The 14,988-nt window shown below is 52.3% G+C and overlaps 7 protein-coding genes and 1 non-coding gene across 8 annotated transcripts; 3 read left to right on the forward strand and 5 right to left on the reverse strand.

The window, feature by feature from the left end:
- Positions 1 to 510: 510 nt before the first annotated feature.
- Positions 511 to 1,683, reverse strand: J4E78_001928 (Mannitol-1-phosphate 5-dehydrogenase; the record flags this gene model as incomplete). Its single annotated transcript, XM_049362581.1, has 1 exon — positions 511 to 1,683. One exon carries the CDS (start codon positions 1,681 to 1,683, stop codon positions 511 to 513), a length of 1,173 nt encoding a protein of 390 aa, XP_049225173.1.
- An 898-nt stretch (positions 1,684 to 2,581) lies between these two features.
- Positions 2,582 to 4,324, reverse strand: PNS1 (putative choline transporter, neither null mutation nor overexpression affects choline transport; the record flags this gene model as incomplete). Its single annotated transcript, XM_049362582.1, has 4 exons — positions 2,582 to 2,733; positions 2,780 to 2,982; positions 3,035 to 3,953; positions 4,015 to 4,324. 4 exons carry the CDS (start codon positions 4,322 to 4,324, stop codon positions 2,582 to 2,584), a joined length of 1,584 nt encoding a protein of 527 aa, XP_049225174.1.
- An 814-nt stretch (positions 4,325 to 5,138) lies between these two features.
- J4E78_001930 (uncharacterized protein) lies at positions 5,139 to 6,088 on the reverse strand (the record flags this gene model as incomplete). Its single annotated transcript, XM_049362583.1, has 2 exons — positions 5,139 to 5,343; positions 5,541 to 6,088. 2 exons carry the CDS (start codon positions 6,086 to 6,088, stop codon positions 5,139 to 5,141), a joined length of 753 nt encoding a protein of 250 aa, XP_049225175.1.
- A 588-nt stretch (positions 6,089 to 6,676) lies between these two features.
- J4E78_001931 (uncharacterized protein) lies at positions 6,677 to 7,225 on the forward strand (the record flags this gene model as incomplete). The annotated part of the gene is made up of 2 exons (XM_049362584.1): positions 6,677 to 6,979; positions 7,043 to 7,225. The coding sequence occupies 2 exons, from the start codon at positions 6,677 to 6,679 to the stop codon at positions 7,223 to 7,225; spliced, it is 486 nt and encodes a 161-aa protein (XP_049225176.1).
- Positions 7,226 to 7,844: 619 nt separating this feature from the next.
- J4E78_001932 (uncharacterized protein) lies at positions 7,845 to 9,461 on the reverse strand (the record flags this gene model as incomplete). Its single annotated transcript, XM_049362585.1, has 1 exon — positions 7,845 to 9,461. One exon carries the CDS (start codon positions 9,459 to 9,461, stop codon positions 7,845 to 7,847), a length of 1,617 nt encoding a protein of 538 aa, XP_049225177.1.
- Positions 9,462 to 9,770: 309 nt separating this feature from the next.
- On the forward strand, positions 9,771 to 10,835 carry J4E78_001933 (uncharacterized protein; the record flags this gene model as incomplete). Its single annotated transcript, XM_049362586.1, has 3 exons — positions 9,771 to 9,806; positions 9,858 to 10,680; positions 10,732 to 10,835. 3 exons carry the CDS (start codon positions 9,771 to 9,773, stop codon positions 10,833 to 10,835), a joined length of 963 nt encoding a protein of 320 aa, XP_049225178.1.
- Positions 10,836 to 11,030: 195 nt separating this feature from the next.
- On the reverse strand, positions 11,031 to 11,115 carry J4E78_001934. Its single transcript has one exon. It is a non-coding gene; the product is annotated as a tRNA-Trp (tRNA).
- A 1,437-nt stretch (positions 11,116 to 12,552) lies between these two features.
- On the forward strand, positions 12,553 to 13,690 carry J4E78_001935 (uncharacterized protein; the record flags this gene model as incomplete). The annotated part of the gene is made up of 4 exons (XM_049362587.1): positions 12,553 to 12,851; positions 12,954 to 13,392; positions 13,432 to 13,437; positions 13,502 to 13,690. The coding sequence occupies 4 exons, from the start codon at positions 12,553 to 12,555 to the stop codon at positions 13,688 to 13,690; spliced, it is 933 nt and encodes a 310-aa protein (XP_049225179.1).
- Positions 13,691 to 14,988: the final 1,298 nt, after the last annotated feature.

Consider the following 14,988-nt stretch of genomic DNA (forward strand, 5'->3'; position numbering starts at 1 on the left):
CCGAGGCGGAAGCTGACCCCATGACGAAGGAGACGCTAAAGATACTCCTATTTCTCAGTGAAAGGAGGGAGGCCGACTGTCGCAGGGTGGAACAGACAGAGCTTCCCAAGGCTGATTTTCAATAAAGTCAGCATAATGTCGCCCATGTAGCCCCGAGACATGTAGAATACGACGTTGGGGCACAAAAGTATGGAGATCTTACAGCCCCTTTGATTGCAATAAGAAAACCTCGACAAGGCTGATGTGGGGGTTGGAAGAGCAAAGACGCATGGAACTGAAGGCTGCCCAGAGAAGAGAGGTAACTGAAAGGGTATATTCATGATTCATGTCTCGTTGTCATTATATAGGACATTGATTCCGGTCGATGTCACAAAAGTTTTGCCACATGAAGCCGTCGCTCAGGGCGCTTTCCATCCTCCTTGCTGTAAATAAACCGCGGTAGGTTCTAAGTGCCTGACTAATCCGGTTCCGTCAAACCGCAGCGACTACTCAGAGTCTACCAACGGCGATTCAGCTACTCTCCTGAACCTTCTTGACGATGGCGACAAGGCGGTCGAAGAGGGGCTGTCCCTTCTCGATGCCATTGACCTTGGTGACGACGTCCTCGGCGGAGTTCTCCTTGAGGATCTTGGCAAGCTCAGCAGACTCCTCGTCGCCCTCGACGTTCTGGAAGCGGTAGGCCTGCTCGACAGCGCCGAGGAGAGCATCGACCTTCTCACCCTTCTCAGCCAGCTGAGCGGCGGGGCCGATGAATCGCTCCTTGCGAGAGAGCTTTCGGAGAGGAGCGCGGCCGACACGCTCGACGTTGTCCTTGAGAACAGGGTTGGAGATACGCTTGATGATCTCCTCGACGTACTCGTCTTGTTCTGATGTCTTGACGCCGTGCTTGGTGACGATCAGGTGGGCAGTCTCCTTGACAGCGTCACGAACAGTGTCGTGGAGCTTCTTGTCCTGAAGCACCTCGTGGATGTATTGGACCTTGTTCTGGTGTCCGTAGTAGGCGGCAGTGGCGTGGGAGGTGTTGACAGTGAAGAGCTTACGCTCAATGTAGGGCTCGAGGTCGTCGACGTAGTGGATGCCCTTAACATCCGGCTTCTTGCCGCCGTTCTCGAAAGGCTTCTGCTCGACACACCACTCGTGGAACTTCTCAATGACGACGTCGAGGCCAGCGTTGGGGGGCTGCTGGGGGACGATACGGTCAATGGCCGAGTTGGCGAAGCGAGCCTTGCTGTCGATGTTCTTCTTGGTCTCCTCACTCAGCTTGCCCTCAATGAAACCCCTCCATGTAGTTGTAGCGTTGATGGCGTTCTCGCAGGCGATGACGGCGATGGGGTAGTCGAGCTTGCGGGCCTCGATGGCCTTGGCGACGGGCTCAGCGACGAACTTGAGGATGTTGGGGCCGACAGCGCAGGTGACGACGTCGGCGGTGGCAATCTCCTCGACGACCTTGTCCATCTCGTGCTTGGAGTTGATAGCGCGGTAATGGTCAATGGTGAACTTGCGCTCGCCGTCATCACCAATCTCGGTGACGGTGTAGGTGGAGGTCTTTTGGAGGGACTCGATGATGCTGTCCATGACATCGACGAACACGACCTCGTAGCCAGAGTTGTGGAGGAACTCGGCGACGAAGCCACGGCCGATGTTACCACCACCGAAGTGGACTGCCTTCTTCTCGTAGGGCATGATGTGTGTAGTGGGGGTGGTGTGTATTGAACTACGGGAGTGTTATTTGTTGAAGTCGTGTTGGAAGTGAGGTGTAGGGAGTTGAGGGGTGGTAGGGAAGAGAAGTGTTTATTGTGTTGGTGGTGGAGCAGGAAGGCGCGTTGGTGGGGTATAAGTAGTAGGGAACCGGCGGGATTTACAGGTTACGTATGTAATTGGGAGGGACTTACCTGGCCAGAAGGTTCTCTAGCGGGCGGTGTGCAGGTGAGTGTGGAGGTGCAGTAGGCTATGGTGAGAGAGGGGGAACAGGTGGTGTTTATGTTGGGGGCGCCCAGCGCGATGAGTGAGGTGGCTTAGGATAGACCCCGCAGGGCGGTGACGTTTATTATTGACACCCGATTGGCCGCTAGGAGCGAATGGAGGTAGGCACGAACTGCGAGACAGTGCAAAAGCAATACCGCAGACGCGGGTGTTTGACGTGTCGCTTGCAATATGGCGGGCAGCCCACCAACATGAAGTTGAACAGAATATATTAATATCTCACTCGTAGGTAATGCCCAACGTCTTACTTGTGATGCCTCACGAGGCGGAGCTTTCCCGGCCGTGGAAGCCGCTCCATAGCTTGCAACGCCCAACATTATGCTTCGCCTGGATCGCGCATTCCACGATGTGGATGGGGCTGTAGACGTCATAAGTCGTAGCGCCGACAGTGGCCTTGTGGAGACGCCGGTTCGGTCTCCCGTTTTTAGTTTGCGCCAAGCCCATCCATCTCCGTTGCTGTCAGGGCGCCCCGCCATGGGCAGAAAATTGTGTCGCAATACCATCGCGATCGATTTGAAGTGGGTATCTCGTGATTATAAAGATTTTATGGGATTTCCAAATAGTCCGACGAAGTGTTTAGAAGGTCCGCAGCCCCAATTTATGCATGAATCGCCTGTTGCACGTGCGGGTAGACGGCTATCATGCGGTGGTAGAGGTCTGGGTGCTCGCGCATAAGAACCTCGGGGTCCCAGGCCATTGCGACAAAGATGGTATCGATACCACTGCTCAACGGCGTGGTGAAGATGTTGCCTGAGAGGGATTAGTATGAGCTTTGCCAATATTGCTGACAACTTACAAATCTGGAGACCAATCAGGAAAGAGAAGGCTACCACAACCGGAGTGTAGGCGCCGTCTGAGTTGTATTCGGGCGATGTGAAGATAAGGTAAAGGTAGGCTAGGAGCGCGCAGGCATATGCGATGAAGGTAGCTCCCATGGAAAGCACAGGTCCGATCAAGCACTCGTTGACAAGCGCATCGACACCACGATCCTTGATCATCCTATCATATTTAGTCTCGATGTTACTGGGTGTTAAGCGACAGAAGAACTTACTTCCAGGTATCCTTCGCTGCAGCGACGTAGCTCTTTCCGTAAAGCGCGATGTAGCTGAATGCGTATCTGTTCAAGAACTCGACAGCCCAGTTGAGGATGCCAATCAAACAACCCAGGACGCAAAACAGGACCGCGCCCACCATGTTGCCATCACCGGCAGCATTGCGCTGAGCGGCCGAGCAAAGCTGACGCAGAGTCTGGATGATAGCTACAAGCAAACTTCCAAGACTGATACTGCCGAAGCTGTAGGTCACGGACCGCTTGAAAGCACCGCGGGTCGCGCCCTTCGGCATGGAGTTAGGGTTGAAATACCAGGAGCCGTATACACCGGAGATGGTGGTGTGAATTGTGTTCTTCAACCATTCTGAAATCCAGTACATGGCGAAGGTAACGAAAACGAGCAAGCCAATTACCTTGCCGCTTCCGCAGTCGCCGACACCGTTTCTGCAGTTCGAATTGGCACCGTTGGGTGTATACTGAACATAGATGGAGACCAGCGTGACGGAGTACCACGCGCCCAGTGCAGCAGCGAGCAGTCCTCCGACCAGCGATACGATGTAGGTGTGTCCGTACTTCTTCGACACGTCGATGGCAGTCTGCAGCATGAGCACGCTGAAGGGGATCCTGGGAATCCAGCTGATGAAGCAGAAAACGTAGAAGACGCTGAACAGCAGGAAAACAATGCCTCCAGACCAATACCTCCTGGACAACATGTAGATAGCCGTGACAAAACCGAAGATGATGTTGAGTATGCCGGTGATCCAGATGAACTGCTTGGTGAACTTGCGCGCAGCCCACATGTATGCATAGCTGAAGACGGTAGCTAAACCGAGGACGAATGCGAAGAGGATGATGGTGTTCGAGTTGAGAGCGAAGTTGTTGGTATCGCCGCCGTAGATGCCTCCGCTATTGGTACGCGCTGCGTCGCGCGTTAGTCTTCATTCCAGGCGCATTCCATGCTGAGCAAATTGAGTACTTACAATATCCCCGAATTGAAATCACACTGACTGCGACATAGCCTAGGAAAACAGCGATGAAGAGTAGTCCCGCCCACCAATCGTTGTACTTAGGCTTGTCGAGTTTGAACGCCTGTTCGAAGCTTTGTTTGTTATCTTGCTGATAGCCGTTCTGCTGCTGCATTGGCGGCGGTCCCTGAGGCGGCGGCGCATAGTTCTGGCCATACTGGGGAGGTTGCTGTCCGTATGGCTGACCCTGGTAGTATGCGCCCTGCGGTTGCTGGGGTGGTGCGGCGCCCGTGTAGTAATCGGCAGCTTCACCGTGTTGCGCCATTGCGTCGGTTGATGGCAGCTCTATCGACAGACGAAGAATGCGACGGTGAGGGGAAAGGAGAGGACGACGCTGTAAACAGAAGTTTGGGCAAGCTAGAGCGGATGATGCTTCGCGGCGTTACTAGGGACTCGCTTTTGCGACAGAGCGAACGAGACCAATCGTGTGGCTGGAGATCGGCAATGCGGCTAGTGCGAACCAGATAATGAGCGTCATGGCTGCACGCACAGACACTCGAGCGCTCAGTGTAGTGGCTGCGCTCCATCCAAAGACGCCATGTGCGGCCTAGATCGCGCGGCTGGGAAGCTTGTCCAATCCTACCAGCATGCCTGCCGATGATCTTGATTTCAGCAATAGATTGCTGCATCGCCCGCCCACTGGTCTACCGACTTCCAAATGTCGCTGCGCTCAAGGAAAAGAACCCAGCAGCTCGCGTCATCCTACTTCCAGTTGTCTTGACATCCGTCGTCGTCGTCGTCGTCGCATAACCTCCGTAACGACTGTACGCGTGGCTGCAAATTCTTGTGAGCCGATCGGCCGTCTTGGGTTTCGCGCACTGTCACAGCATCAGTCCACAGCCTGATGAGAATGCCGAATTCCCGGCTTGTTATGCGCCTGGCATCAGCTGATGCAACAGGAAAATATGATCCATAGACGCGGACAACGATACTGGAGGGGAATGCACGAATATTGGACGGGCGGGGACAACCATGTAGCACGGCACATTTGGACAGGGTTGACACACAGATTCCCGTACAGGTACAAGTGTTGTATCTTCGCAATCCCCTCTCTTATCGACAGGTTCCGTCCTTCAGCATCAAGCATTCTTCCTTCTTGTGTTTTCCCTCTCTTTCCGATGCGCCCAAACGTAGAAGAACGGATACACTGTCTCTGGCAGCAGCGTGACGATCATGCCACCAATACTCCACCAGTTTCCGACGTAAGACCAGTTTTCCGGTACGTTGACATATCTCCATATGAACACCAGAAACGCCGTAATGCACCCAAGATATCTCGTAATCCTAGACTTGTCAGCGCTCGGTTCCTGGAGATGATTTAGGCAAGTAAAACGCTAAACAGGTCTGCAGACTACACTGGGATAAATTCCAGCAGATCGGAATATCTGGCGACAACGTAGGCTCCAGTCTCTTCAATCCTTCCCTTGAATGAGGTGGAACTGCGATACGCCATGATGCAAATAGGAAAAAGATCAACGTACCAAATCTCCAGACTCTGCCCTTTGGTATCCTGTCGCTGAACCAAATACAAAATCTGTCCCCAACCAATCGGCAATTCCAGATACAACCCCGTGAAGAACGCCGTCTTTTGCTCCCTCTCATCCGGCCACACCGTCCCAACCCACCACAAAAAGGCCATCCAAGCCGGCACCTGCCACAACAGCTTCATGATCGTTCTCCTCCTCTCCTCAGGCTTGTACGCATACTTGAGCGCTACAGTGACGAATGTAATATCGAACAAGAACCACACAAAGAAGCAAGCTCTCTGGAATGTAGTGGTGGTGCAAATATACGCGTAGTATATCTCGTACGCCATGGTCGCGGAAAGAAACTGTACAGTACCAGCTAGGTAACGGTCCGAGTAGGTTCGGATGGTGTAGAAGATGTAGCAGAGCGTATAGAGTATACCGCAGGCTATGATCAGGAAGTCGGTTACGAAGAAGTAGGATTCGGGTGGATTCAGGGCGACATCGACTGATTGGGGTATCAGATGATACGACGACCACTCTCGGGCTATTTCGAACGGCATTCTGATGGGAATGTGTGCTGTGCGATATCGTCGGTGGCAAGATTGGGTGTGTTGTGATGCTGGAGAAGTCGTCGAAACGAGCGATTGGTTGTAGCAATTACCAGCAGAGAGAAAGAAAAAGCGACAGGAGAACAGACGCCTTGTGGAGATAGAACATACTATGCCACTAAATCCCGATTATACATTTGTCAACACATCCTGACGATGAAGTCAACGCTGACGTGCCAAGCTTCCGTCATGTTCCGAATAGGGCGAACTTTGCAGATGGTGGATCTGGAGGCCTGATTTGCACCTTCCGCGAGTGCCGACTCCGCCTTCGAAGCGCAGTAGCCCTTTCCCACCAGCTTGACTCATTCGCGACGTCCTGGTGTGCTGAGCACGATGCAGTTGGAGGTAGAGATGGCAGCCTTGCAGGGCTTTGGGGCGATATACATCGACTAGACTACGTTGGGCGCTAGCGCACAGCGTAGCCACTATGTATCGGGAAGAGTCATGCCTGCAACCTCGGCCAGCATAGAAAGTCACGACTTCAGCGACTAAACTTCCACCCTGCCTACGAAACAGAGGAAATCATCGACTTCTTCCAATATGACAGAAGCTCAACGTCCCAAGATCGGCGTCGGCGTCATCATCCATGACAATGCGGGCAATATTGTCATGGGCGAGCGCGCAGGCTCGCACGGCGCGGGCACCCTCCAATGTCCCGGAGGTCATCTCGAGTACAGCGAGTCGTTTGCTGAAACAGCTGCAAGAGAGGTTCTCGAGGAGACTGGGCTTGAGGTGGGCAACATCAAGTTTCTGACTGCTACCAACGATGTTTTCGGAGAGGGAAAGCACTATGTGACCATTTTCGTTACCTGCACCATCACCGGTGAAAATAAGACACCCATGGTAAGTCCCTCTTCATGTTGGAGTTGACGGGGAAAGGAGATACAGTACTGATGGGTTTGACAGCCGATGGAACCGCATAAATGTGCTGCGTGGAGTTGGGTTCCTTGGAGCCAAATGTGGTCATGGGCTGGAGAACAGGCGAAAGCGGAGCAGGAAGGAAAAGAGGTGCAGAAGAATCTATTCTTGCCGCTTGTCAATCTATGGAGAGAGTATCCTGAGATGAAGGATGCGCTCGTCGGGAGATGACAATGATCTTATCGGTAGTGCATCTCATCTGGAAAATTGCTCCTCGTTGTTGTGGAAATTCTCTCTACTCTACTCCGCTACAGTCGCGTTTGCTCATGCTTTATGATGAGAGTGAATCCATGTTGAAGAGCACGACCTCTTTCAAAAGAGAGATTGAACATACGTCTACGGAGGCTAAGAGATACATACCACCAAGGAGTCTACATTGCCTGAAGATTTTGTAAATTTCTGTTTTGACAGCAATGTAGACAGCGACTTATCTATTTAGTTCCTTCTCTAAGTAGGACAGCACTGCGAATTGCTTTGCTTTAGATAGACAAACCGTACACAAGATAATAGTAGGAAAGGAGCGTTAAGAATAGTAGTACATAATTAAGCTCAAGCGCATCGGGATGATGTCACAGGAAGATAAAATGCACCCCGCGAGAGAAGGTATGGCGCACGCTTCTGTTTTGAGAAAGTAGGTAAATTGATATATGGGTATAATATACGCGTGGCGACATCGAGCAGTGACATTGCGCCGAGACACAGTCATCCTGTCATGGCAGCCATCATTGCGCTGCGCCGTGTAAACATCAGATGGTACGAGACCAGAGAGCAGAGCTCAAAAGCTTCGCTCCTATCCTTTCCTGGATCTTGGGCTCCTAGGCACTAGACCCTCACCCTGCGACTTCATCTTCTCCATCGCCTGCTGAACTTGATGCTGCCGCTTTGAAACGTGCTCGTGTCGCTTCTCAACTTCTGCCTCAAACTCCTGCGCCAGCTTGCGTTTCTTCTGCCTTGCCTCCTTTGTGCGCCGAATGATGTCTTGGAATCGATCGAGGAACCAGTCGCCAGCATCCTCCCATTCGGTTGTGGGCAGTGATTGGAAGAACTCGGATTGCTGAACGGCATCTGGGTTCTGCTGTACTAACTCTAGACGCTCGACCAGAGGCTTCTGAAGATCCTCCTTTGAGAGCACAGACGGCCGGGCACGGGGATCAGTATCGAAGCTTTCGTTCCTAAGCTGCTCGTAACTCATCCCGAACAGCGTCGTGTGGTCGTAGTCTTCATGGGAGACAACCTCAGGCTCCTCGATCGGCGCTTGTTCAACCGATTGCTGCTGCGCGACGGGTTCATGTATAGCCGGTACTAGAGGCTGGCGCTTTTGAGGCGCATGAGGCTCACTGGGCATGGCATTGTTCCTGGGTGGGGGCTGCGTCCTGGGGCCAGAAGACTGTCGAACAAGGTGTTGCTGAGATTTGCTGGGCTGTTTCTGGGTACTAGGTTGAGGACCCGAATACATCGGCAGGTTGGCAGTGCTATTATGCTTGTCCGGATTATAGGCTTGGTGTTGACTGGTGGGAAGGGCGAGGGCGTGATGCTGAACATTTTGACCTCCAGCCTGCCGGGAAGGCGCGGCAGTGCGAGACTGCTCGCGGAGCTGCGCACTATGCTGAAACAAACCCGATGCCTGCTGCGTATCCTGGCTGACAATTGGCATGTTTCGCCGTTGCTGTTGTTGCGGGACGTGGGACGCCGGCATGCGTGCAGCTTGCTTGTTTATGTTCTGACGTTGAGGCGGAGGGGAACTGGGAACAAACTCGTTTTGGTAGTTGGAGAGTGCTTCCGGCCCGCCTTCCCACTCGGATGGCTCACCATTGGTAGTCGGGGGATACGAGTCGCCTCGGACTGTTGGGAGTCCACCGCGCCCTGCCTGATGCAAAAAGGCGACTTGCTCATCGTAAGTAAGATGTGCTACTCCGCTCGCATGAATGAACTCTTGGTTCATTTGCACCATTTCGTCGTCATAATCTTCAGATCCGTCTTCCATATCCTCTAGCTCGTCTCCATTGTCATCGTCTTCTCCCTCCATCTCCGAAGTGCCACCAAGATTGACGACATGATCTTGCTGTTGGTAGTGCTGCTCTTTCTGTTGACTATCTTCGACCTGTACGACAGATGGGTTCACAGTAGTGTCAAGACTCTCTGCATCAGTGTCGTAGAGATCACGCTTCTGACTTGGACCCGGACCTGATTGTCGATTTTGGAGGGGCGGCTGTAAGACGGCGGAGCTGTTCTGGGTAATGTTGAGTCCGCGCGCCGGAATACCAGAAGTCGCTTGAGGTTGCTGAACGGGATGTCCGTTTCTTATTGATACCCTCGCGTTGGCTGCATTGGCTTGGCGGTCGGGCTTGCTTTGAGGCTGACCAGCGGCAGGACTGCCGGTTCTCTGACGAGCGACAAAGCCTTGCATCGTGGGTAAAGAGAGAGCCACACTCACTCTATTACCTAGATATTTGTCGACGATCAGGTGAAGTTGAGGTTTGCGAGGTGAGTTGAGAAAGTGAGTGCTGAGGCTTGAATGGGAAAGCGCGTCTCTGATGATGCTCTAACTTCATCCGGACAAGCCTCGGCCCCGCCAAAGTGAGCCTAGCACCGCGATGACGATATCTTATCTCCGAGTCGCGGTGTTGCTCCCTTCGCCCATGTGTGTAGACTCGTGCCCCACGAGGTTTGACATTCTACGTTACAACCTGACATACATACACTCGCATCTGACGTCATGGGTGAATGCTATCTCTACAGGCTCCCCAATGAGGCACGCTTTCCTGTCACATCCGTATCGCGTCCAACTTGCTGACCATTGTAGTTACTTCTCCACCTCCTTACGCCCATACCAACGCCCGAACTCCTACAATTGACCACCATATCGCATCGCATATACACGCTCATCCTACGTATCCTCCATAATCGGCTCACTGCAGCTGCCGAGCTACATTCGCACTCGGTGCTTCTCGAATGTTTCCACCCCTCTGCGAAGCTCACCGAGCCCCCGTACTTCTGTACATACCGATGCACCGATGGCTTGAAGAGTTACGATGATTACAACTCTGCTACAAAGGAGGTTGGCAGACTGGCCGAATACAACAACATGTACTCGCGCTTCAAGCCCCATAGGCGCGATTTGGAAGCGGATGGCAGGAGAGTGAAGCGCCGACCTGGAGACGTACCTGGCAGTCGTACCTTTCCGGGGGCAGTACAGGAGAGATACGAAGGCGAGACCGTGAGACAGACACTTGGGTTAGAGGCGCATGAATTGTTCACGCAGCTGGTTGCGCAGACGAATCTTGTCAAGATCGGTTCTCACAATCTCTTCACCAACTTTGTTGACATTGAAGAAGGTGTACTCCGAGTGTGGAGAGATTGGCTGCGAGACATTGCGGCGAGGGGCTTGACGGCGAATACGGAGGTGCCAAATGAGGTTGTTGAGGAGGTAGGTAAGGGCAAAGAGATCGTAAGAGAGGTGGAGGACGAGAAAGCAGACTTGGACGATCCGTGCATCCTATGGGTTAGTCCGAGGAAGGACAGCGGCATACGTTTCAATGTCAGGGAACGGAAGCTTCGGAGGGACGCTCCGATCCTCATCAGCACAGATGAGGATATGCCAGTTACGTATGAAATTGAGTACGACGGTAAGTCCATGCATCCTCCTTGGTGTTGCAACGCTTGCTGATGTCCGGTAGAGCTCCTCATAAGAACGTCGCATCTCCTCTTAATGCTCGAAAGGTCCATGTCACAGGAGGATAATTCATCTGGTAAAGCGGTTGTCTTCGGATCTTTCGGATAATTCAAGCAGTTCAAACAAATGCACGCCAATTCCAGAAGAGTCATGGTCTAGTTGGGTCCAGATCCTCGGTTCTTGGTGGAGTCACCCCTCCTTGGCGCAATCCGTCAACCACAACGCACCAGGGCATCAACGCATCCCCTCCCAACCAACGGCAAAAAGTATGCATTGTCCCAGGCACCCAGGGGCCCAAAAAAATGACCTCGAGGCGATTCGAACGCCTAACCTTCAGGAGGTTCCAGGAGAACTGGAATCTGACGCGCTACCATTGCGCCACGTGGCCTGATTGGATGGAAAAAATTGTGTCAAACATGCAACTTATACCCAGCATTTTGCTCCCTACACAGCAGCTTGATGAGATGGTCTGCTAATCGCGATGGCATCATACTAGTTACAAGTCTAGTCATCGAGTCCGATCCGCTGTCAGAAAGGCCACGTCTCCAATTCCAACGATCTGTATACGCTAATCCTACAACGTTCCTAGCATTACGCAACGGCTTTCTACCCCACTAGTCCTATTCCCTAGCCCAGCATCTGAAAGATCTAGACCTAGATAGTGTCTCGAGTCCACCGACTACAACTGCCCCACCAGCAAAAGCCTTGTGCCCCCATGCCATACGCACGAGGGACGTTTTGTAACTGCTTCCCTGCACCCAGAGTCAGATTAGGAACATTTCAGTTCGATCACAATTGCTATCACAGTCGAGAATAGTACCGAGGATTCGTTAGGTCAACGATAGTCTTGTAGCCTAGAATCTGCACTAACCAGCCACCCTGTGCGGCGTAAGCCGGACGAACTACGTAAACATTTCGATAACACAATTGTGCAGGGCGCCTTCACAATAACCGATTGTAAATACATCAAGAAGAGGCTAAGAAGCAGAGATTATACTAGGAAACAGTTCGTAACACAGCGAAAACTAAGTAATAGAAACCGGGAGGTTCAGATGAAATTAAGAAGAAGTTCCAGCAGTCTAATAACAGCGTCTCTTATTGTATACCAAATTTTGTGCAACTTCAAGGCTAACACCTCTACAGAACTAGCAGTCAACTTTGCCTGGCACAGCGCAGCTGACGTTTTTATACTGTCTACTCTGCTACTACACCCATCAGCAAACATAACGCCTGCCGCCGCTCATCTTGAACCTATCTTACCTAGAGGCAGCATCTACGGCAGCTACAGAGCTATCCGTTGCGGCTACAGAAGCCTAGCAACTGATGCCGCATTTGCTGCTACTGGCGAGGTACCAGACGCAACCACCGCCCGCCTGCATTCATCCCAGCTTCCTCAGCTGCCGCAACGGCTGCTACTAGGGAGGTACCAGACGCAATCACTACTTGCTTGCCTTTATCTCAGCTTCTTCAGGTGCTGCAGCGGCTGCTACTAGAGAGGTATCAGACGCAATCACCACCCGCCTGCCTTTATCTCAGCTTCCTCAGCTGCCGGATCTGCTACTTCCAGCGAGCTTTCCCCTTTGCTACCAGCACCTATCAGTTGCAACTGCGGCTGCTCGTCTGCCATTACCCTAGCTTTCGCTTTTGCTACCGACACCTATCAAGCGTAACCGCGGCCACTCGCTCCTACTATCACCCCAGCCTTCGCCTTTGCTACCAGCACCGATCAGACGCTACCGCGGCCGCGCGCCTGCCATTACCCCAGCTTTCCCTTTTGCTACCGGCACCGATCAGACGCTACCGCAGCCGCGCGCTCGCTCCTGCTATGCCGGCTTTAACTCGGCCACGGTTAGCTCGGACAGCGAAGAAGGCACTGTCGGCGGACATCCTGAGATATCTAGAGCCTCATGATCAGGACGAAGACCAGGATCAGGACGAAGACCAGGATCAGAGTGAAGACCAGCATCAGGACGAAGACCAGTATCAGAGTGAAGACCGGCATCAGGAAGAAGACCAGCATCAGGACGAAGACCAGTATCAGGACGAAGACCAATATCAAGATCAAGACCAGTATCAAGATGAAGACCAGTATCAGGACGAAGACCAATATCAAGATCAAGACCAGTATCAAGATCACGACTAGCATCAGGATGAAGGCCAGTATCAGGATCAAGACCAGCATCAGGAGCGTACACGGCACAAGCAACATGGTACAAAGAAGCGCAGGTTGGCCACCATCAAAGAGGAGGACACTTTAGGAGATGTGTATGATTTTCAAGAGGGGTCTGATTTAGAAGATGAGTATGCTTCGCAAGATGAGTATGCCTCGCAAGAGGAGCATGAAGTATGGGAGGAGCATGAGAAGCAAGAGGAGCATGAAGTATGGGAGGACCAACGGAAGCGACCTAGGAAGCGGCGTCTTTTCAGGGACCACCAGCCTCTTCAGGTCCAGACGGCTGCCCAGAAGACATCATCAGTGGAGCAGGACGAACTCGACGCAAATGGCTTTCACCTATCAGACTTTGAGGACGAGAGCGATCCGCAGACCATCGGCGCTGAGCGACTTGCATGGTCACCTGTTCACGTCCCCTTCTCCGACGATGCCTTGTTTGACATCACCCTGACTGGCGACGATGTTGTGCGCATGGTCGAAACCGCCTTTCCTGTACTCTCAACATCCAACAAAAGGATGAAAATCTTTTAGGACTCGGTAAGTCCTGTCTGTACGAAAAGCATGTGAAACATATACTGACTTTGCACCTCTACCTCTGCAGCTCAACGAGCACCTCCAGAGCTCACCGCCCTTCAGCATACCTGTCCAAGAGATCAATCCGCATACCTGGCCCTTGACGAACCCTGTTATTGACAGCCTGTGGAATGAAGCAGCCGCTGCGGAGGTTGCGCTTGACATCCCCGACACGTATGGAACAATTATTGTAGCGGAACCTGCACCTCATACGTAAAAAGCTAAACAGGTCTGCAGACTACATTAACCTAAAATCTTTTAAAGTAGGTGACCTAACGTTAACGTAGGCTCTAGGCTGTTTAGCTTTTCCCTAGGTTGGTGTGCCTGCGTCTGGTCACTTCTTCCACTAGTAGATCCTTGGCCTTCTCTCTGGTCTTTGAGATGGACTAAGCCTTTCCGTCTAGGGCCTTGATAGTCAAGAGGATTTAGGTGATGATGTAGCCAGCAAGTTTGCGCTTAACGTCGTCCCTTTTGTAGTACGTCAGGGCATCTGATGGCTTTACATTATTAGCTGCCCTGACTTTCATGATGGCCTTTCGTTGCGTCTCATCAATTCCTGATGTCCTCTCTAAGGTTTTGTCTAAGGAGGCCATGTCCAGTGGAGGCCGCTTGAAATGATCGCTAAGGGTGTTGTTCTTCTTTGCGTCGAAATTCCGGAAAGCCGACATCTTAAGAATGCTGCCCGTGCTCAACTAATAGGCGTACCCGGTTGTTGAGAGGAAGTAAGGCAGGTAGAGTTTACCGAAAAGCTGGACTAGGCAGTAGTCAAATATCCGCTCACGGAATGCAAACTGCCTTTGAATGTCCGTTAGGACAGACGCGCGATTCCTCGAGAAAGCTTCGGGATGTGGGATCGCGAAGGCCAAGCGCCTTATCTTCCTAGCCTCGAACTGCAGCCAAGCTAACGGGATTTCATGCTCGAATCGTTTCTTTCCAAATGTCCACAAGACTGTATGCTCGATCTCATTCTCCTGAATGTAGGTCATGTACGCCTTGGCCGCTATTCCCCCAACGACAAGGAGGACTTTTGCCTCAGAGCAAGATATTATCTTGAAGGCATATTCCTGCCAATGTCTGCGAAGTTGAGTGGGAAGTGTTCCTGCTCGAAAGAGGGTCGCTTCACCACCCGGTACAGTCTTGCGATCTATTCGCCGGGGAAAGACGTCCACATGGAACATCGAATGCTCCCTGATATCAGCGACATGGAAACCCATCTCTGAGTACAAAAGCCACATGGAAGAGTTGGACATATCGTGGTTGGTCCCATAAGCCAAGTGCACAGTTGAGTTGACGTCAGCAGTCGGATATGAGGACAACACCATGAGAGAGTCGTTGGGGCTCCCACAGGATTTGACTAACAACCTCTCTGACATATCAAGCCATGCAAAGTCGTCTGTAGAGTCAACCTGGTGGTCAGGAGGGTGAAGAGCTTTCTCCGCATCGGTAGCTTGGCCCCAGTAGCCATCCATTGCTGTGTTTGTAGTTGGCCATGTCGTCGGATACTCCTCGCGCACT

This window comes from Alternaria triticimaculans, assembly GCF_023758025.1.
Source record: "Alternaria triticimaculans strain BMP 0046 chromosome Unknown scaffold_2, whole genome shotgun sequence".
Lineage (NCBI taxonomy): Eukaryota > Fungi > Ascomycota > Dothideomycetes > Pleosporales > Pleosporaceae > Alternaria > Alternaria triticimaculans.